General features: G+C 36.3%; 1 protein-coding gene and 1 long non-coding RNA gene across 2 annotated transcripts in view; one reads left to right on the top strand and one right to left on the bottom strand.

The window, feature by feature from the left end:
- Window positions 1-22,087, top strand: part of LRRC9 (leucine rich repeat containing 9) — a 113,485-nt gene that overhangs the window by 62,784 nt on the left and 28,614 nt on the right. Inside the window, exons 19-27 of the mRNA XM_040641822.1 lie at window positions 477-602; window positions 2,881-3,015; window positions 3,978-4,155; window positions 6,547-6,767; window positions 8,467-8,589; window positions 12,275-12,405; window positions 14,499-14,607; window positions 15,326-15,465; window positions 18,579-18,715. Coding sequence (XP_040497756.1) covers window positions 477-602; window positions 2,881-3,015; window positions 3,978-4,155; window positions 6,547-6,767; window positions 8,467-8,589; window positions 12,275-12,405; window positions 14,499-14,607; window positions 15,326-15,465; window positions 18,579-18,715 — 1,300 coding nt within the window. The remainder of the gene's footprint in view (window positions 1-476; window positions 603-2,880; window positions 3,016-3,977; window positions 4,156-6,546; window positions 6,768-8,466; window positions 8,590-12,274; window positions 12,406-14,498; window positions 14,608-15,325; window positions 15,466-18,578; window positions 18,716-22,087) is intronic.
- The window catches only part of LOC121105230, a 51,489-nt gene continuing 41,303 nt past the window's right edge, over window positions 11,902-22,087 (bottom strand). The window contains exon 3 of the long non-coding RNA XR_005837701.1: window positions 11,902-12,200. This is a non-coding gene — a long non-coding RNA (uncharacterized LOC121105230). The remainder of the gene's footprint in view (window positions 12,201-22,087) is intronic.

The following is a 22,087-nucleotide window of genomic DNA, read 5'->3' as shown; positions in this document are numbered from 1 at the left end:
TACATTGTTGTATTTCTTCTTTTTTGCTCAGAAAAACTGAAGGATATTTTTCTTTTGCCAAAGCAGACCCAGAATGTGCCTGGCCATAGAACAGCTCTCTTCCTGTTGCCAAACTAGACATCAAGGGCTAAAGATCCAGACAGAAGCACACCCAGAGCTGACTAACTGCTATCTAGATAAACAGGAGGCACTGCAGTTCTCTGAACACTTTCCACCACACTTTTCAACAGCTTACAGGACTTCCCTTCCTTCATAAGAGTAGTGCTATCCACCTTCAAACAAAACAGATCAGTTCTTAAATAGAACTTAATTTCAGCCACCAAAGAACTAAATTAAACCCTTATTTGTAGATATAGCTAATAAAGTGGGAGAAGCATAATTTTGAATTACATGGGAAGGAATGAAGAAGCACTCTTTTCCATGCCATAACATATGTAATATTTTGTAAAAATTAACTTTTTGTTCTTTTTCCCAAGCCAGCCACATTAAGGCTGAGTGTTATTGGCAGATTAAAGACTCTCACTCATTTAGATGGACTCCTCATTTCTGAAGAAGAAACAACAGCAGCTATGAAATTTATTACTGGAACAAAGATTACTCAGGTTGGATTTTACTGTTTAATATTTTTGTGCTATTTAGAATATCCAAATTATATTTTCCATACTCCTGTTTATTAAGATTCTGTATCCTCTCCTAGCATTCTAATAAAAAATCAATTAATATAGAACATTCATATCACTTGAACTTTTTTCTCTGTGTGAATATATCCCATTTAAATACCAACTGGTTGTATGTATTCTCATCCCTTCACACTACCCCAAAAATCAACAAAAATGCCTCTAGGGTAACTTTTTTTACTATCAATCTGAACTCACCAGGGTCCTTTCTAAAGCCTACATGAAAATAAACAACTTTCTATGGATAAGGTAAGCTTGGAAGCCTTGATAAAGCACTTGGTGAATTACCTACCTAGTATTGATATTATAGGTGTCTGGCTGAGACACACACACACACACACACACACACACACACAACCTATTAACTTTGGGGGCATGGGGAATGCACATATTATCCAGATTAAGAATGTTATACTTTGGCCAAAGTAGCTTCATCTTAAATATCTTTACTCTAGCTCTCTAGCTATTTACTTTTTGTTAGATATTTCAATATTAATTTATTAATGTTTAATTTAGGATCTATTCAAAATGAAGGAAAGAAACTTTTTTGTTGATAAAAATATAATTAATGCCTCAAGAAGAGTGGGGGATTTACCCTACCAGAAATCAAAACTTACTAAAATCCTTTAAGACAATGCAGATTTGGGGCGCCTGGCTGGCTCAGTCAGTTAAGTGTCTGACTCTTGATTTCAGCTCAGGTCTTGATCTCAGGGTCATGAGTTCAAGCCCCACACTGGGCTCCATGCTGGGGGTGGAGCCTACATAAAGAAAAGTAAATCTGGCACAGACCAAGAGAACAGAACATAAAGACCTAATATGGACCCATACATACATGGAAACTTGATAAACAACAAGCAGAGCTGCCTTTACAGATCAGGGAGGCTAGTCAATAAAAGGCACTGGGACAAGTGCCTTAAGGACTTCACTATAAAAGTCAAAATCAAGAATGTTTTAGAAGTAAAGGTCAGAGATTGTCATTATGATCTTGAATGAGGAAAGAATTTATTACACAAGAAACCAAGAGTATAAATATAAAAGACTGGATTTGTCTACATTAAAATTAATATATCTGCTCCTTAAAGGGCCCACCATAAAGAAAGGGAAAAAACCAATCTATATACTGCGGGGAATAAATTGCAACATATCTGAATGACAAAAGATATTATTTATATATCCAGAATATATCAGAAAAAAAGACAACAAAACAAACAGAAAAATAGGCAAAAGATATCGGAGAGGAAATTAGAATAGCCAAATCACAGGAGAAGATGCTCTACCACACTAGTACTCAAGAAAATGAACGTTAAAACCACACAACGTGCCAACTTAGAGTCACCAGTTGGCGAAAGTTTTAAAGCCTGACAATATCAAGTTTTAGCAAAAATTTGAAGTAGAAGTGGCAATTGGTATAACCACTTTGGAAAATAATTTGGAAATCTAGGAAAGTTGAATATATACTTTCCCTATAACCCAGCAAGTTCTCTAAAGAAACTCTTGCATGTATGCAGCAGGAGTCAAGAATATTCATAACAACAGTGTGAAAAACTGAAATCGGCCCCAGTGTTCACTGATGGGTGAATCGCTAAGGAAGTACTGTCTAGCAGTGACACCTGAATGAACTACCACTACATACAGCAGCATACATGAATCTCATGAACACAAGGTTGAGCAAAAAAGCAAGTCCTAGAAGAACACATACTTATTATTCAATTCACACAAGGTTCCAATATGTGTAAGACTATTATTTATGGTCTTATTATTTATTATAAAGCAAATGAATGGTAAATAGAAAATCTGAGATCATCTGACTGCTTCTTAGAGCATTGATTGATACATGTGAGGTGAGTGATGGCTTCTGAGGGGAAGGAGAGGAAAAGGGTTAGGATGGGACACAGGGAGCTTCCAAGGCAGGAGGAATATTCTAGCTCTGAAACTTGTTCAATGGATGGATTATATGGATATTTGTACAAAGCAACCCTTTCATAGTTCTATAACTTTTATTTTGTAATGGTTAAATATCTGCTAAGACAACAAGTAAAATATATAAAGTACATCTAGATATTAAAAACATTTTAAGGAAATTAAATGTCATATTTTAAAATTATTCATTGGGCCACTCATCTAGGATACAATACTTTACTATATATAAATGACCTGCTATATGCCATTTCTTTTATTCATCATGTGTTTTTTATTTTATTAGTTCTCTCTCTTACGGCATTCTGGTACCAAAGAGGAGAGACCACGGATACTTAGCATATGGCCTTCTGCCAAAATTCTGACACAGATTTCAAAGTTAGGACCACATTTACATCTGAGCGGAAACTGGTACTTGAAGGTAAAAGCTAATTCTATTAAATCTAATATAAAAGCTTAATTTCAATGGATTTTAGTCAGCTTTGGTCTGTGTATCATAAAAAAGAGTACAAATAGGTAAAAGGCAGAAAACTGGAAGAGCCAAATTAAAATTAAACAAGGAGGTCAAGTCGTGAACGGTAATGTCACAGGGACTAGGCCTTAATGGTGATCACTACAGAACTAGAGATTTAGGATAAATGTATACTGCAAGACCAAAGGGTAGGTTTTGATAATACATCAAAATAAGCATGCGAACTTGAAAGCTCAGAACGAGAGATACAGCCAAAAGTTTGGGTAGCAATGTAAAAGAAATCAAGAATCCTGGCACAGGACTAGGGGAACTGGTCAGAATTCAGCCAAGGATAAGGCGGAAGGGTTAGAGGGCACCACCAGCTTCTTTTTGCTACACAAAGCACCCTTATACATTATTTTTATTACCAGCTATTACAGATATTTAGCTGTGATGCAAGCCCACTGACAGCTCTGGCTGACCAAAACAGTGAGTTGTGGAATTAGAATGACTCTTTAAATTTGTCCCAGGTTGGGCTGAAATGGCCAGGCCTTTATATCCTTCCATCATTGGATGCGGGCCAGCCTAGGAAGGAGCGTGACCTTGAGCAAGGCAGCTCTCTGCAGCTGAGGCTGTCCCCGAAGGCGCTGACAGCCATAGGTTTTCCGCCAACAGCACTCCCAGTAGCTGGGACAAGTCTTTCACTTCGGTGGGAATCTGGCACAGCACAGCATCCATAAAACCATATAAGTCCCTCTTGGAGTTATAATCTTGTCAAATCTTACTCTTTTGTAAGCTTCACTATGTCTTTAGTTCCTGAAGGAATTCCTTTGATGTCACTTACCACATCCGAATTATTTTGTTGTTAGCCTTGTAGCACTGAGTTTATTGATAAGATTCGGAAGTAACATAAAATGTGAATTATTCTACAGATAACTGCTTTAAATTTAGATGGGCAACATCTCTTTGAAATCACAAATTTAGAAAAATTGGAAAATTTGAAATGGGCATCATTCAGCAACAATAATCTCACTAAAATGGAAGGCTTGGAATCCTGTGTTAACTTGGAAGAGCTCACATTAGATGGAAACTGTATCTCAAAAATAGAAGGTATGTGAGAATTTGAAAATCTTAAAATATGAACATCTAATTAACAAGAGCAAAAAATGAATAACACTGAGGACAGAATTTCTGAGTCTGAGGAGGAAGATGCTGAGAGAAGTTACAAGAAGGTTTGGGGCAGAAGGTTCTGCACATCTACTGATGGGATCTGTGACTGTTTGCAATGTGTAATGAGCCCAGCTAGCCAACTTGCACCTCCTCTGACATCCCTCTTTCTTCTGTGCCAATGTTTACCACCTATACCAAACCTAGTACATTACAAACTAGGCAGTGATTAATATCTACAGAGTGGGAAAAACGAATGAATGAGTGAGATGTGCTTTTGAAAAAGATAAAGCAGCCCAGTTCATTTTTCAAAATATGGAATTAAGGTTACATTTGGAAATGTGAAGACTTTAGCAAAAATGAAAACTTTATTCACTAGAGGTTGAAAATCAAACATACTATACAATCCTTTTTTTTTTTTTAAAGATTTTATTTATTTATTTGATAGAGAGAGACAGTGAGAGAGGGAACACAAGCAAGGGGAATGTGAGAGGGAGAAGCAGGCTTCCCACCAAGCAGGGAGCCCGATGCGGGGCTCGATCCGAGGATCCCGGGATCATGACCCGAGTTGAAGGCAGACACTTAACAGCTGAGCCACCCAGGCACCCCCGTACTATACAACCTTTTATAGGGATCCATATAAAGTGCTGTTAAACAGCTTTACTAATATTGGGTTTCTCTGGGTACAGAATATTTCTGGTTGTGCATTTTGCTAACAAGGTTGTCCTTGTCAAGAAGAGAAGGTAAAAATGAGAAATCATGACTGGAAGAGACTTAATTTATACTTTACTCACTTTTGAATTGTTGGATTCTTTTCAGCGTGTGTGTGTGTGTGTGTGTGCGCGCACGCGCGCGTGTTTTTTCATAAACTAGAAAATTCTATTTCAAAAAATTACATATGTAAAAGCAAGTACTAAATATCTTTAAAAAACAGTATGTATAACATTAGCTATACTTTATTTTGATGGCTCTTAACGATCTGCTTCTAAAACTTGTTTCATAATAATCACTTGGGACACTTCTTGAATCTACAGATACACAGGCCCCTCCTTTGTAGATTTCAATTGAGTAAACCTGGGGGTAGCTCAGACATCTGTCTTTAGAACCATCACCAGTCTTCCATTCCCATACAATATGGTGTTAGTTTTGATTTGTATGTATAAATGAGAGCCCGGTTCCTTTTTATTCCCATCCATCATCTCACTGAAGGGAAGAATTCTCCAACCTATATTTTTCCTGTACCCACTTTTCAGAGATGATGGTTTTACCTCACTCAAGTTTAACAGATATTTCTCTTCTTTTCTCCAGACACAGATAGGTTTAATAGTCCTCTAAGGATTTTTGCCTTGATGGTTTTATCCTAACTTGTTAGATCAATTTACTTTCAGCATTGTGTAGTCTCACGATGAAGGCTTGCATGAAAGGCCAGCAAAAATGTACTAAGAACCAATTATTTGCCAAAAGCTATAACCGACACTTTTCAAATGCCATTCCATTTGTTTCCATAACCCCTTAGAAGTAGATTTCAGTATGTCCTTTTTTTTTTTTTTTTTAAGTAGACTCCACGTCCAGTGTGGGGCCTGAATTTACAACCGTGAGATTGAGACCTGAGCTGAGATCAAGAGTCAGATGCCCAACCAATTGAGCCACTGAGGCTCCCTTCAGTACGTCCTTTTTATGGATGAGGAAAATAAGGCACAGAGGTTACAAAATTTTACGTAATATACTTATGGTCCCAAATCTAGTCATTATACATCTGAAACCAACTCTGATGCCAAAGTTCTCATCTTTCAACTTACACCATATACCTACAGTTAAGAAGTACCTCCAGTACAGAGCATACATAAGAGTTAGATTGTGGTGAGAGGTGGCATTTTCTAAAGTTCTCTCTTAAAGTACTTTTAAGCATAAAAAGGTAGAATTAGGCCAAATGGTTCAATACAAATGATGCCACAATGAAGAATACTTTACAAAGTGTTGTAACTAGTTCCTTACCTTTACTGTTTTAAAATGGGGGCTGGTGATTTTTTTGAGCTTTGTGTTCCTATGATGGTGAAAATCTTAATTATATCACTTGAAATTTATTTGAAAGCAAAATTCAATATTTCCTACATAATACCTTCCCTTAACACCTAAGAAAACTGGGTCTACTTAGAAATCCCAAACTGGAATTTATTAGCTGGGACTTTATATACATCATATCCTTCTTCAACAAAACCTAAAACAATGACAGTTAATACTATAGAGTCTGTAAAGATAAAACAACCAGTTATTTTTTTAAATTAACTTTTTAGTGCTATCTGAATCTTTTCTTGAATTTGCTTATTTTTGTAGGCATTTCCAAGCTGACTAAATTAACCCGCCTCAGCATAAATAATAATCTTCTCACTGGTCTGGAAAAACACACGTTTGATAACTTGCTTCATCTTCACTCCCTTTCTCTTGAGAACAACAGAATCACTTCACTGAGTGGTTTACAAAAAGCTTTCACTCTGCTTGAATTATACATAAGCAATAACTATATTGCTCTCAATCAGGAGATCTACAATTTAAAGGTAACTGTCTGGGGTGGTAATGTTTTTGTTTTTTAAAATATATATATATATATATTTCTTTTTTTTTTTTTTAAGATCTTATTTATTTATTCGACAGAGAAGAGACAGCCAGCGAGAGAGGGAACACAAGCAGGGGGAGTGGGAGAGGAAGAAGCAGGCTCATAGCGGAGGAGCCTGATGTGGGACTCGATCCCATAACGCCGGGATCACGCCCTGTGCCACCCAGGCGCCCCAAAATATATATATATTTCTTATATTATGAATATGCATGTTCAAGGTATAGGATTTGGAAAATATTGAAAAATATAAACAAAATAAAAAATAAAAATAACAAATAACAAGGTTTACTAAAATGTACTTGCATTCAATTTATGCATACATAAAAACATATATATATGTAACCATAATGTCCCCAAGTTGACAACCTACTAGGGCAATTTTTTTTTTTTTAGTACAAATAAAATATCCAAGCCCCACCCCTTCTAACTAGAGCCTTCCTCAGTATTTCCAAGGATTCCCCAATCTGGCTGGAGTAAGAGTCTTTAACATTTTCTGTTCTCAGAGGAACTCTTGATTATGTCTCACTTACTTCCTGGTTTTTACTGGTGACTCCAACTCTTTCTAGCTGACTTTGCCTAGCTTTGTCCTCTTTAATCGTCCCAAGGAAACATCTAAGTCAAGGCTACTGTATAACAGGCTTTTCTGAAGATTTGAATAAAATGGAGGTTTACTACAGCACAGAATAGGATTTCACTTCAAATGCATTGTGTGACTTCACTGTTTACAAAGCTCAATGTCCATTCCCTACCCCTGGGACTCTTATGATGGCCTCTTTCCTTTTGCTGATACCGTATCGCTAGGATTTTACCTTCTACCAAAAACTTTTGTCTGTTTCCTATCTTCCCTTGCATTCAGTCTTCTCCCTTCCCACTCCCCCAATATAACTACTTCTTCTAAAGCTGCAGAGGCAACCTAATCAATGATAGCAGCAACAAAATAAACCATTTTACATCATGATGCAGAGTAGTGTTACTCCCACTTATCTTAACCTCTCCCATCCACCTCTACTCTGGGCTCTTCCTGCACAACAAAGGCACATCAAAATGTCCTAATAAGAAAGCACATTTTCCTTTAAGATGAGTTCTGCTACTCTCTCAGAAGATAGAAGTACATCAGCTTTATCCCTCATCAGAAGGCAGTGTTTTTCATTCCTGTTACATCTATATACACACATGCATACTATTTAATAGGACAGTATTCCATAAACAAAGCAGATGGTTTTAAACTTGCAAAGATAGTAATACATTCAGCAACAGTATCCTAAAAGAGATTCTGATCATTTAACACATACCATTGAAATACTGTACAAAATTAGAACTTATTGATCTGCCAGGATAACTCCTAAAATAAAATGTATACTTAAGTCACTATGTGTATCACTAAATGTACACTGAAATCACTATGAAATGATAAAGTAATTCAAATATTAAAATTCGAGGATGGTTAAATTCTTAAAGAGGAAAAAAACTTGCTGGAGTCGTATCTACTACATATATACACATATGTATGTATTTGTATGTATGTATATGTGTGTAGGTAGGTAGATAGATAGATAGATAGATAGACAGACAGAGGTAGAGACAGAGACAGATAGGGATATATAGATATATCTTTAAAAGTATGTGTTTTTATTACCCAGGGTTTATGCAACCTGGTCATTCTCGACATGTATGGAAATATTATTGTATGGAATCAAGAAAACTACCGGTTGTTTGTAATATTTCATCTTCCAGAACTGAAAGCTTTGGATGGAATCTCAATTGTAAGCCATTTTACGACTCATAGCATTTGGTCCAATTCATATTCAAATATCCATAGGCCATAATCATTTTGAACATTACCTTCTCACTAGTATGATACCCAAACTTAGGTCTCCCAAACACACTTTAGATCTGGGTTTTAAAATTTTCTCCTTTAGCCGATCCTTATCTAAATTGAGGTAGCAGGAAAGGGAAGATGTTGCCTACATTTGTACCCACTGAATTCAGTGCCTAAAAACTTGAAGAGTACAATTTTATGGGACAGGATAGAAAATTGTTCTGGAGCCCTACCATTCTCTTGGGCCTAAAACCAGCTTCCTACTTCCTAGAAAAATACAGTTAATATTTAAGCAAAATATATTTGAACAAAAAATAGTATGTCAGGGTCACTAGTGACTGTAAGTAAGGTGATGTTGCAGTCAGGTGGAAGGTAGAAGCCCGAATTCCCCCACCTGGCCTGTGTTGACAACCTGGAGGTATGTTCTTTACTACCTGCTAGGACAGGGTAGAAGCTCACAGTCCCCACAGGCCTCCACTGACTCATCCTGACTGGTTTCCTCTTCCCAGTCAGAAGTGCCTCATGCGTGCCCGGCCATTATTACTGGGTGGAAGTGGAACAGGCTGCCCAAGTATTCTCTAGTAACACTTGTGTGGGGTTCACTACTGCTCAGAGAGGATGAAGGCCTAAGCTGCTCACTCAGCAAGGGAGTAATAGGGAGATGCCTTGTTACACCAGGGCAAGAGGGGGAGTCTCTGCTCCCATTCTGCTTTTACAGGTATAGATGACACAATTTATTCCATGGCATTTGGCTGGAGTAGACCCATTAGTGTCTAAAAGTTTTCTGGCTTGTTAGGCTTTGCTTTTCCTAGTCTTTCGACTATAGAGGGCAGGTGAAGTTTATGTGAATTTTTGTTTTCTCTTGTTTTCTGGGTTTCTGGTGTCTCCAGCACCAAGTCCCACATATATGAAGCAAAAAGAAAACCCAGATGTAAAGGAAAACCCGTGTCTGTGTGTTTCCTTTACTTTCACACTGCACTGCAATCACAACCCTTCTGATACCAAATGCGTGGGTTTTCCACGTATAAGCAATTGTCTGACCCAGAATTCAGCTGAATTCTGATACTATCTACCTGGAGACAGGATCAGATCCCAGAGGGCTCAGTTCCACAGTGCTGCCCCTGCCCCCACTTCAGACACCAATCACAAGTCCAGGTTGGCATCTACGCTTCTGACTAACTGGCTGTAAAAAGGAGGTTCCCATGACCCTCTTCTTGGGTTTGATTAATTTGCTAGAGCAGCTCACAGAACTCAGGAAAACATTTGCTTACTAGATTACTGATTTATTATAAGAGGGTATAAAACTCAGAACAACCAGATAGAAGAGAGGCATAGGGCAAGGTATATAGGAGGGGGCACTGAGCTTCCATGCTCTCTCTAAGCAAAGCACTTTTCCAGCACCTCCATGTGTTCACCAACCTGAAGCTCTCTCTCCGAAGCCCCTCTTTTTGGGTTTTTATGGAGGCTCCACTATTTAGGCATGGCTGATTAAATCAGTGACCAATGCTGACTGATTAAACCTCCAGCCCTTTTCCCTTCTCTGGAGATCAGGGGTGGGACTGAAAGTTTCAAACCTCTAATTATGGTTGTCTCCTCTGGCAGACAGCCCCCATCCTTAGGGACTTTCTAAAAGTCACCTTTTAGCGTAAACTCAGATGTGGTTGAAAGAAGCTTGTTATGAATAACAAGACATTGTTTTCACCTTTATGGCTCAAGCTAGTTCAGGAACTGATGTCAGAAAACCCCCACCCACCTCCTTCTCTCTCTCTCTTTTTTTTTTCTTTCCTTCCCCTATGTTCATCTGTTTTGTTTCTTAAATTCCACAGGTAACTGAAACCATATGGTATTTGTCTTTCTCTGACTGACTTATTTCGCTTAGCATAATACACTCTAGCTCCATCCACATCATTGTGAATGGCAAGATTTCATTCTTTTTTATGGCTGAGCAATATTCCATTGTATATATATACCAATCTTCTTTATCCATTCATCAATTGATAGCAACCCTTGCTCTAAGCCTCTTTTGAAGTGCTAATGTAACACTGGATTCCCCTCACTATATAACCTATTTATTAATTCCTTTACCCATATTTCTTCTTCTTTCCATTTATACCCAAACTTTTCCACCTTTGAAAGGGATGATAGGTTGGGTCACTGTGCTGGTCTAGATTGTAGACAACAATACTAGTTTAGCAAGTACCTCACTCTCAGTCCCCTCCCATTCAGATAAGGTGAGATCATACAGGTGCAAGACTAGTAGTGGGCTATTTTTGCCCCCAGACAATATAGCTACATTCACTGTTAACCCCAATTTTGTCAGATGGGGTGAAGGCAAAACCCATCCCCAACAGGCCCTTAGGAATTCTGACATAAGGCTTAAAAACATAGTTATAGTTTCTTGCTTAGGACTCATCCCCTTATCCAGCACTTACAGTTGTAGCCATGGTCCTATGATCAGGTAGGAAACAAAAGTTGAGGTGATGTGGGGAAGAATAAAAAGGATAGTGGTATATGAACACCATCTTCCCTTACCAAGAATTGCCTAGTCATACCAGCATTCTTCTCCACAGCCACCAGAAAAACAGAAATCTATGGACATTCCTTTAGCCCCATTCATGTTCACACTGTGTGAGCATTCTCACAAAGGCGTGTAAACCAGCCCTTCATGCTTTAATCTTCCCATTTTAGACAACCAATGTTTTAATTGCCCATTCCAATTCTCTATCAAGCTATTACTCTTAAGGAGGGTCTTACTGCCCATTGTCGGACATTATGGGCTGTCAAGTATGTTCCTTGGTCTGAAGAAAGAACAGTCAGCTGTCTAAATTGGCATCATATCTTATGTCCCAGTTCTTTTATAGCACTCTGAGCATTTGCATTTACCACTGGGTAAGCAAAACCCAGTCCAGAGTCAGTATCTATTTCTATCCAGACCCTTTTGTAGCCCCTTAGGGCTACTAGAATCAGTCTGACTTGCCAGCTATGTTCAAGGCCTTCCCACCAAGGAAATCTGCCACATGGTCATCTACAGTCTCGGTCTCTTTTGCTGGCCGACAGAACAGTACTTATTCCATTTTGTGCCTCAGAGCATCTCTGCATTGATGTAGACCCCCCAATGTCCACCTAGTTCATAAACCCAGGTGGCCACCTTAAGTGAGCATATGGGGATATCTGCTTGTCAATTCCAATCACCTTTCAAACCTGGAAGGAAGTTCTGATGGGAATCAATGTGTCCTACTTTAATGTACTCCTCAAATTTCCATAGGGCCCTCCCCTATATGGGATCCCTTTAATAGGCCAGATTTCCCTTGCTCTCCTGCCTAACCATATGACCAGGCTAGCAACAGTGGATAAACAAAATACATATTTACTATAAATCACAATAATATGCCAGGGAACTCACCACAGTTTCATTCCTCAGGTCCCAAGGTCCCTAGCTGGTCTGCCTTCTTCTCTGAACCTTTCAGTCTCCTTTGTATTTTACATATAACGTGTAAGAGTTTCAGCTGTACTTAGTAGGAGGAATAGGGAGAAATGAGTCCACTCCATTTTGACCTAAAACCAAAGAATTAATGTCATTTAATCATCTGCAAGAGAAGACATCACTTTCTAAATGTCCTTATATATAGGAACCATCAGAGACTGAGTGTGCAAAAGATTTGTTTGGTGGCAGGCTTACTTCTGACATGATTGCAGAACGACAAGGACATTCAAACTTCACCCAAATGCAAGAACTAAATTGGACTTCATCGTCCATCAGGTACAATCATTTTATTACATGCTTTTCGATACTACAGTTAAATATGTAATATCATTTTCTAAGGTTTATAATTTAATACACATCTTATCCAGATATAACCAATAATTCAGAAAATCATCCTCCCTACCTCAAAATCTCATGCTAACTTCACCACTCTTTGAAATGCATTATCACACACTATGATTTAAAATGTCATCATATTCTCAGGGTCGTGAGATGGAGCCTGATCTCCATGCTCAGCGGGGAGTCTGCTTCCCTCCCTCTCCTTCTCCATCCTTCTCTTTTCCTCCCCCTGCTTGCTCACTCTCTCTAAAATAAATAAATAAATCTTAAAAAAATAAAAAATAAAATATAAAATGTCATCATATTACTCTAACCCAGTGCAATATGGCTTCTATTGCCACTATTCCTCTGATGCTATTCACTGTCCTCCTGGCAAATACATTCTTTTCTCTCCTCTCTTTTTCTTGTTCTCCACTCCTCACAGACAGACATTTTTAGCCATATTTTTAATTTATATCATGGCCCTTAAATTTAGTCCAAACCTGAGCTCTTTACTTGACTATTCAGTTGCTCTTTAGAGAGCACCCAGAAAATAACATTCACCTGCTGTTGTTGCCCAAGCCAAAAATCTGTCATTTCTCTCTCCTTTGTCTTCCATTTGTAATTGATCACCACAGTCTACAGAGTCCATATTGTTAAGTATGTCTCATAAATCCCCTCTTCTTTCCACAGTCACCACCACTGGCCTAGGTTGGGAAATTGAACTATTTTAGAAACTCTCTTGGTGATAGTTTTGGTTTTTTGTGTTCCATAATCTTCCATCAGCAAATCCATTTATTATCCATCCATACTGCCTCTCAGACGCAAGTTTTACCAGATCACTTCCCTTCTCAACATTGTTCAGTGGCTTTCCACTGTCTACAGGATAAAATGTAAAAGTCCTTTGTATGGCATAGGAGACTCTTTAATTACCTATCTATTTTTATCTCTTGTAATCCTTACTTTTACTGCCCATTACTCTTTATACTCCAGAAGTTCTAACATATTCTAGTTCCTTAATCTCAACCACAAGATGCTGTGATTCTGTTTCTGCTTTTGCTTATACTTGTTCACTACCTATAACTCTTTTTCTAATTTGCCCGACAAACACCTATAAATTCTCCAAGGCTCATTCTAAGATCTTCCTCCACCTTCAAGTGACTCCTGACTTTCCCAGATCAGTTTTTCTTCTAACTCTATTATATCCACTTTACCTTATTTTAATTTTTCTGGATCCCATTTCATGAGGGCAGAGATGGTATGTTTTCATATTTGTTGTAGCCTTTCCAAACACATGGCCTGTACTTGGAAAATACTAATAAAAATATATTGAACGAATGACTTATTAATGGATAAAAGTATGTCATAGGCATAACTACAGGGTTTAGGATTTGTTCAAAGAAGTGCTTAAGGCAAAGTAATTTAGCTTCATATTCTTCTCTATCATGGCTCAAAGGAAGATGGAACAGTTGTAAAGCTATGGACAAGGAATCAAGCATTGCTTTTAATTACCAAAGCATCCTTACACGGTGGAATGCCATAGAAGTTTTCAGGAGATTGCACAGAAAACTCTTTTTCCAAAACCTCACCTGCTTTCTTTCCCATCCCTAACTTCTTCCTGGTATTTCAGAAATAACGTGTTTCACATATATCCTCTGCAGAATATAACCTGAAAAATCTTATGATTTACTATATCAACTGCACTGCAATTTCATGAACTTATATGTAACTTATAAAGTTACATATAAAGTATGTAAACTTATAAAGAAATTGGAGATGTTTATTTTAAAAGTTTCTTTTGTGATAGTGCTATGTTTATGTAATAATGGACATTTTTAAAGCAATCAAATTCTATGTCTTTTTCTTACATATGTGTCCAACAAACACATATGTTTATTCAATTATTTGACCCATACATTTTACACTAAGGCAATTCTTTTTCATAGCATTTGTCAGATGAGTTATTTTTTAAATGGTTTTGGGATTGTACATGAATGATTCACCTACATAATTTTCCTATTAAAATTATGACTGTATTTATCTAAATTCAGAACAGTGGCTTTGATTCCAGTCGACCAATTTAGAAATGTATGTAATGTGAATCTACAAAACAATAATCTTACCTCATTCAGTGGACTAATCTATCTGCCTAATGTGAAGGTGAGTCATTCACAGATTTTTTTTTCTTTCAAGGTTTTTAATGCAAGTTGTAATCTTCTTTACTTTGGATTAAAATGTATTTTTATGTTACTAAAGAAGAGAAATTATTCCTAAAGTTTTTTTTTCACCAAGCAAGAAAAAGTATTACTTTCCAAAATTATTTTGGTTGACCTCAGTTTTATATGATTGTCTTATAGGCAGTAAATCTTACTCTGCAGTAGGAGATGGGATAGAAGGGTCTCTCTATAGCAAGTGGGTATGGAATGAAATTGGAGGATACTGAGGTTCTCAAAGCAGCCTTATTGCCTCCTGTCCTATACCTTTGGCTGAGCTACCTACAAAGGCCTTTTAAACATAGGGAAATGGTGATCTCTCCAACTAAAGAATTATTTCATCCATATCAGGCTTGAAGAAGTCAGGAGTGCAGACTGAGAACATTGAGCAGCTTTCTAGGGTCTCCGTTATCTTGTTTGAAATCTTGTCATTTCCCAGCAATTCAGATTATAAAAAACACATTCAAAGCCAAGTCCAGAACATTTGGGATATAAAAAATTTATGTCATTTTTAACACTGATATGTCATTAAATTATATTGTATAGACCAAGTTTTATCTATACCATCTTGATAGTTTTTAGGATGTTGATAATCTCAAACCAAAAATATATTTACAGCAGTTTTCATATTTAAATGCCTGATTAATAAGGTGTTCTTTCTATAGGTCTTATGCCTCAATTATAACCATATTGAATCCATCATGCCCAGAGTAAAACCTCAGACTCACTTGACCAACAGACAGCTACTCTACCAGAAAGTGCCTTCAAGTGGCTACGGACAACAAGGAACTTCAAAAATAAACAGGTTACTATGCTTGTTTTCACAATTATAAAATATTTTGGTTGGGAGTTTAAAAAGCAGTTAGTTGCATTAGTGATAGCAGTAACATACATATCTCTTACTTTAATACTTATTTAATAGCTACATGCCAATAACAAATGTCACAAATAAAAAGATACTCAAAATAGTCCTTTGTCATTGCTTTTTCTCTGCTTCCTCCATTTCATACCCATATTACAAAAAAAGAAAAAAAGAAAATGAGAAGATCTTGTATGTTTAATGATTTTTAAATCAAGATGCAATTCACATACCATAATACTCACCCTGTATGTACAATTCAGCTATTATTTTCATATATACACGAAGTTATCCAACTACTATGACCATCTAACTCTAAAGTGTTTTCATCACTCCACAAAAGAACTCCTTACCCAGTAGGATGGACTTAGGTTTCTTTTAAAATTTGTTTGTGTTTCTAAATTATTTATCTGGTCATTTAATGCCCCAGCACCAATGGAAAACATACTTTACAAAGATGAGGACATACCTCCCACCTTCCTACACATTTTTGGTAGAACACAAAGAGATATATATATCTCCAACAAGGAATACTTTCATTCCAGTTATCCCAATGAAGAGCTGTGTTTTCATCCACCTTTATTGAAGTATAATTTACATATAATAAAATTCACCAATTTAAATGTATGGTTTAATGAATTTTGACAAATGTATCCAGTCATATAACCATTACTACAATCAAGGTACAAACTATTCCCATCCCAAAAACTTACCTTACATCTTTTTGCAATCCTCTCCCCCACACCCTGGCCCCTAGAAACAACCGCTGATCTGCTTTCTATCAATATCATTTTGCCTTGTTCTAGAATTGCTTATGATTGCAATCTATAGTAAGGAGTCTTTCGTGTCTGGCTTCTTTCACTTAGCATAATTCTTTTGATATTCATCCATGTTGTTGCAAGTGTCAGTAATTCATTTCATTTTACTGCTGAGCAGTGTACCATTATAGATTATGTGACAAATTGTTTATCCATTTATTGTTGATGAGCATTTGGGTTGTTTCCAGTTTGAGGCTAGTTTGATTAAAGCTGCCATGAATGTTCCATTTATGCATATCCTTTATATGGGACTATTCATATTTTTCAACAGCTTTACTGAAGTACAGTTTAACATACCATACTCACTCATTTTAGGTGTATAATTTTTCCCCAAATTTATAGTTGTACACTTTTAGAACATTTTTTAGAATATTTTTAGAACATTTCCATCACACACCAAAAAGATCTGTCATGTCTATTTGTGGCCAGTTCTCTTTTCCAGTTCTAGCTCCAAGAAACCACAAATCCACTTGCCATAAAGTTGTGTTTTCTAGACATTTCCTATAAACAGAATCATATAATATGTGGTCTTCTATATCTGACTTCTTACACTTAGCATAATGTTTCTGAGGCTCATCTATGTTATAGTATCTGTTAATAGTTCGTTCCTTTCTATTGCTGAATATGTTGGGTATTCCATTGGATGGATATGCCACATTCCGTTTATCCATTCACCAGTTGATAGACATTTGGATTGCTTCCACTTTGGGGCTAGTATTAATGATGCTGCTGTAAACATTTGTGTAGCAGTATTTGTAAGCACTTATGCTTTCATTTCTCTTGGGTAGAAACCTAGGAGTGAAATTCTGGGTGATATGGTAATTTCATGTTTAACATTTAAGAAACTGTTGAACTGTTTTCCAAAGTGGTTGTACCATTTTACATTACTAATAACAGTTTATGAGGATTCTAATTTCTCCACATCTTCACCAATACCTGTTATTGTTTCTCTTTTTTATTACAAGTGGATTTGAAGTGGTATTTCATTGATTTATAAGCATTTTCTCTCAATGACTTATCTTTTCATTTTCTTAAATGGTGTTATTAAGTCCAATTTATCAATTTTTCCTCTTACAGATTGTGATTTTGGTGTTGTACCTACCAATTTTTGCCTAACCTAACGTCACAAAGATTTTCTCATGTTTTATTCAAAAAGTTTTATGTTTTTTCTCTTAAATTTAGGACTAAGATCCATTCTGAGTTAATTTTTGTGTATATTCTGAGGTAAAATGTTAGTTCTAAATTCATCTTTTTGCATGTGGATATCCATTTGTCCCAGCATCCTTTCCATTCCCCCCCATTGAATTGTTTTGGTACCTTTGTTGAAAACCAATTGACCAGTTTATTTTAACCAGTTTATTTTATTGTAAGTTTACTCCTGGACTCTTAATTATATTTCATTGATCTGTCTACCCTTTTGCCAGTACCAGATTGGTTTCATTACTGCAGGTTATAGTTTTGAAATCAGAGATTATAAACCCTCCAACTTTTTTTCTTTTTAAAGATTGTTTTGAATATTCTGAGTTCTTTACATTTCCTTATAAATAAGGACATTTTGGGGGCGGGGGATCCTGCTGGACTTTTGATGGATTGCATTGAATCGATTTAGGGAGAACTGCTATTTTAGTAATATTGAGTCTTCTAATCCACGAATATAAAATATTTCTCCATTTACATAATCATTAATTTATCTCAGCAATGGTTTGTAGTTTTCTGTGTATACATTTTACACTATTTTTGTTAAATTTTTTCTGAAGTATTTTGTTCTTTTTTATACTATTGTGAGTAGAATTAATTTCATTCTCAGTTTATTGATGACGTGGAGACCTTCAATTAATTTTTGTATATTAATCTTGCTGAACTAAAAAACTCAGTTTTTTGGTGAATTCCTTAGGATTTTTTAAATACAAAATCATGTCATCTGAGAATAAAGACAGTTTTCCTTATTCTTTTCCAATCTGGATGCATCTTTTTTTCTTTTTCTTGACTGATTGTGCTGACACTTGCTTTTCATTTCAAATAACTCTTTCTGTACTTTGTTCTTTACCATATAAAAATATTTTTAAAGAATAAAAAGTGATTATTATATAAAATACAAAGAGATAACATTATAGTTAAATTCTGATTTACTAGTAAATTAATTTTTTAAACTTCAACTTATAGTAAGTAAATATCAGATTTTTTATGATACAGCTCATTTGACATTAAATTTATGGGCTCAAACTTATGTGTGTATTTCAGAGATACAATGAGCAGTGAAAATTTGCCTCCAATAATGCACAGTTTAGAAGTGCTTCATTTGGGCTACAATGGAATTTGTAATTTAATTCAGCTACAGCTTAACAGACTAAGAAATTTAAAATTCCTCTTTCTACAGGGTGAGTAGCAACACTGTCAATGTGTAAGTCTTTATTATTAAAAATTGATTTGACAATAATGTTTTAATAAGCAAATATCAGCATCAACATTTACTTAAAGCAGATTGATAAAAATATTTTAGTAATCACAAATGGGTTTTTCTTGGGTTACTTACATAAATAATGTAAATGCAATATTCTAGAGCCACAGAATATTGTATTTCTAGCCCTAGAAAATGCAATGTTCTGGGGTTATATATGGTATTATATCATAATTTACTTTTACATCACGTTCAATTAAAAAACCAATAGAAAGTAACCAGTTATTCACAAGTACTTATTAAACCCAGAATTGGGCTAAGTATTAAGAAATATACAGAAACACTATATTATTGTAATTATATATAGTTGAGATCCTTGCTCTAACATAGTTTAAGATCTACCCATGAAGATATACTGAAAGACGAATTAGTTCTGAGTAACTATGTGTTACTAACTTAAGTGCAGAAGTTTAGAGAAAAGAGAAATTGAAACACACAGAGGACTTTTTGAATGATTGATAAAATTGAGCATTACCAAGAATTTTACAAGTAGTGGGAGGAGAAGAATCACAAGAGCATGATTGTGATGTCTGTCCGCCAACATTTGAAAAGGGACCAACCTGATAAAAACAAAGAGTATGCAGTTCTCTGAGAGAGTGATAAAGCCTCTAAACATGGTCAATTTAATGTAGAATGCTCATTTTGCAGTTGAAAATGGGTAGGAGTTGTAAATCTTTTGAAAAGTGGAATGGGGAAAAAACAGTTTGGAACATTAGTCTAACAATAATTATTTAATGACATAGAAGAAAGGTTGGAAGATCCATCATTGAGACATGTGGGGAGATATTTGTATAGTTGATCTGAGTATGGTAACTTTTTTCTGAAAGACAGGCTTTTCTAGACCATACTTTTAAAAATTTAATGCATCTTTTTGCTTATCAAAGGTGTTGTGAGTTGCATCAAAAACACAAGAGACTTAAGCCTTAAAAGAACAAGAAATTGAGTACAACAATGACAGATCTTTTAAATGATACAGTGACATACAAAAAAAAACAGAAAACCTAACCCTGGAAAGTCTATTTAAATCTAATAACGTAAAAGGGGAGTGTGCTCTCTTGCATGGCTAGCATGGCAAATCAGAATGGAGCAGTTTTGTACAGGGAATGAGGCAGTTGACTCTGACAATTATGGCTATCATTTATTGAGTCATTAGGCAAGGTATCTGTCTACAAGGATTATCTCATTCAACCTTCACAGCAACTCAACATGGTAAATAATTTTATATGCATTTTACAAAAAAATAAATTAAATCTCAATAGGGTCAAATAATTTGCCTAAGTTTGCACCAGTGAATGGTGTGGTGCAGAGTCAAACGCAGCTCTGTCTGACTTCAAAGCACATGCATTTTCTATCAATAACATATATTTCTATCAAATGACATATAAAGGGTCTGGGCTAGAGTGGTGTCAGTGGGAAGGATGAGTAAAAGGTGACTCCAAAATGCATTTTAAAAGAAGGAGCCGAGATGCCCTTTGACAGATGACTGGATTAAGAAGATGTGGTCCATATATACAATGGAATATTACTCATCCATCAAAAAGAACGATTTCACAACATTTGCAGCAACATGGATGGGACTGGAGGAGATAATGCTAAGTGAAATAAGTCAAGCAGAGAAAGACAATTATCATATGGTTTCACTCATTTATGGAACATAAGAAGTAGGAAGATCAGCAGGAGAAGAAAGGGAAGAAGGAAGGGGGGGTAAAAAGAAGGGGGAATGAACCATGAGAGACTACGGACTCTGGGAAACAAACTGAGGGCTTTAGAGAGGAGGGGAGTGGGGGATCGGGATGGGCTGGTGATGGGTATTAAGGAAGGCACGTATTGCATGGTGCACTGGGTGTTATACGCAAGTAATGAATCATGGAACTTTACATCAAAAACTTGGGATGTACTATATGGTGACTAACATAACATAATAAAAAATTTTTATAAAAAAATAAGAAAAAAATAAAAATAAAAGAAGGAAATACTAGTACTTAGTGACTAATTAGACAATTAAGAAGAAGAAAAATAGTTCAAGATGTTCTCATTATTTCTTCAGGAGATTGGGCAAAAGGAGGTACTAAAGCTAGATAAAGTCAATGGAAAATGATGCTAATTTGTAGTAGGGAACCATCAGTTTGTGTTATGACAATTTTGAGAAATAAAAATGGAAACATATTCAAGCAGTAGAACCAGAGCACAGGTTAGGACTAGAAATGTGTATTTTGGAATTATACCAAAGGAGGTGACAGATGAAGTCATTAAGTGTATGTGCTTACTTAGGAAATAAGCATAGAGAAACAATGAAAGGCCAAAAGAGGGGAGACATGCCCCTATACACACATCTCACTATGTCCCTGACCCAGCATAAGAAGGCTGGAGAAAAAGAACCAGCAAAGCAGTCATACAAGAAATTTTGAAAGAAAACCAAGAAATGCAGACTCTAAATGTCAGAAAAAGAAAGGATGAATGGCTTCAAAGTCAAATGACGGGAAGAATGAGACCTTTAAAAAAAATGTTGGACATTTTTAAGAAAACTGGATTCAACCAAAAAAAAGACCACTGGTAACTGTCAGAGGATCAGATCTGGAAATGTGGGAAGAGCAAAAGTGAAAACACTGTAGAGGGAAGTGGTTGGATAGGCAGTAGAGGCAACAGATAGAGGTTGCATACTCAAGGAGCTTGTCCCTAAAAAGAAGGTAAGAAGTCAGAAGGTCGCTAGTGGGGTTATGAACATATTTGGAGGTTTATAAAGAAGTGAGTTAGGTTAAAGACTAAACAGGAAGAGATAATTCTGAGATCAATCTAAAGAGCAAGAGGGCAAAAGCTGTAGGAGAGTACACAAATGTAAGCAGTGATAAGATCAGGCCATGCCAGGGTCCATGACAGAGAGCTTATGCACCTACATTTCACCTGTTGTGTTAAATTTTCAAGATAGGAAAAGTGGAATCTTTGGGGAAGGGCAGAGTGAGGGTGTAGGGAAGCAAGTTAGAATCTTAAGGATTGGGGGTCAATTTTACCTAAAATTTAACTAGTTGACTAAGTGGGAGTTTTTCAAACAATGGTAAATGCTCCTACTTAAAGAAATGTAGGGGCACCTGGGTGGGTCAGTTAGTTAAGTGTTTTCCTTCGGCTCAGGTCATGATCCCAGGGTCCTGGGATTGAGCACCACATGGGGCTCCCTGCTCAGTGGGGAGCCTGCTTCTCCTTCTCCTGCTCCCCCTGCTAGTGCTCTCTCTGTCAAATAATAAAATCTGAAGAAAGAAAGAAAGAAAGAAAGAAAGAAAGAAAGAAAGAAAGAAAG

This window comes from Ursus maritimus, unplaced genomic scaffold, assembly GCF_017311325.1.
Source record: "Ursus maritimus isolate PB19 unplaced genomic scaffold, ASM1731132v1 scaffold_25, whole genome shotgun sequence".
Lineage (NCBI taxonomy): Eukaryota > Metazoa > Chordata > Mammalia > Carnivora > Ursidae > Ursus > Ursus maritimus.
This window is presented reverse-complemented; position numbering and strand designations above follow the sequence as displayed.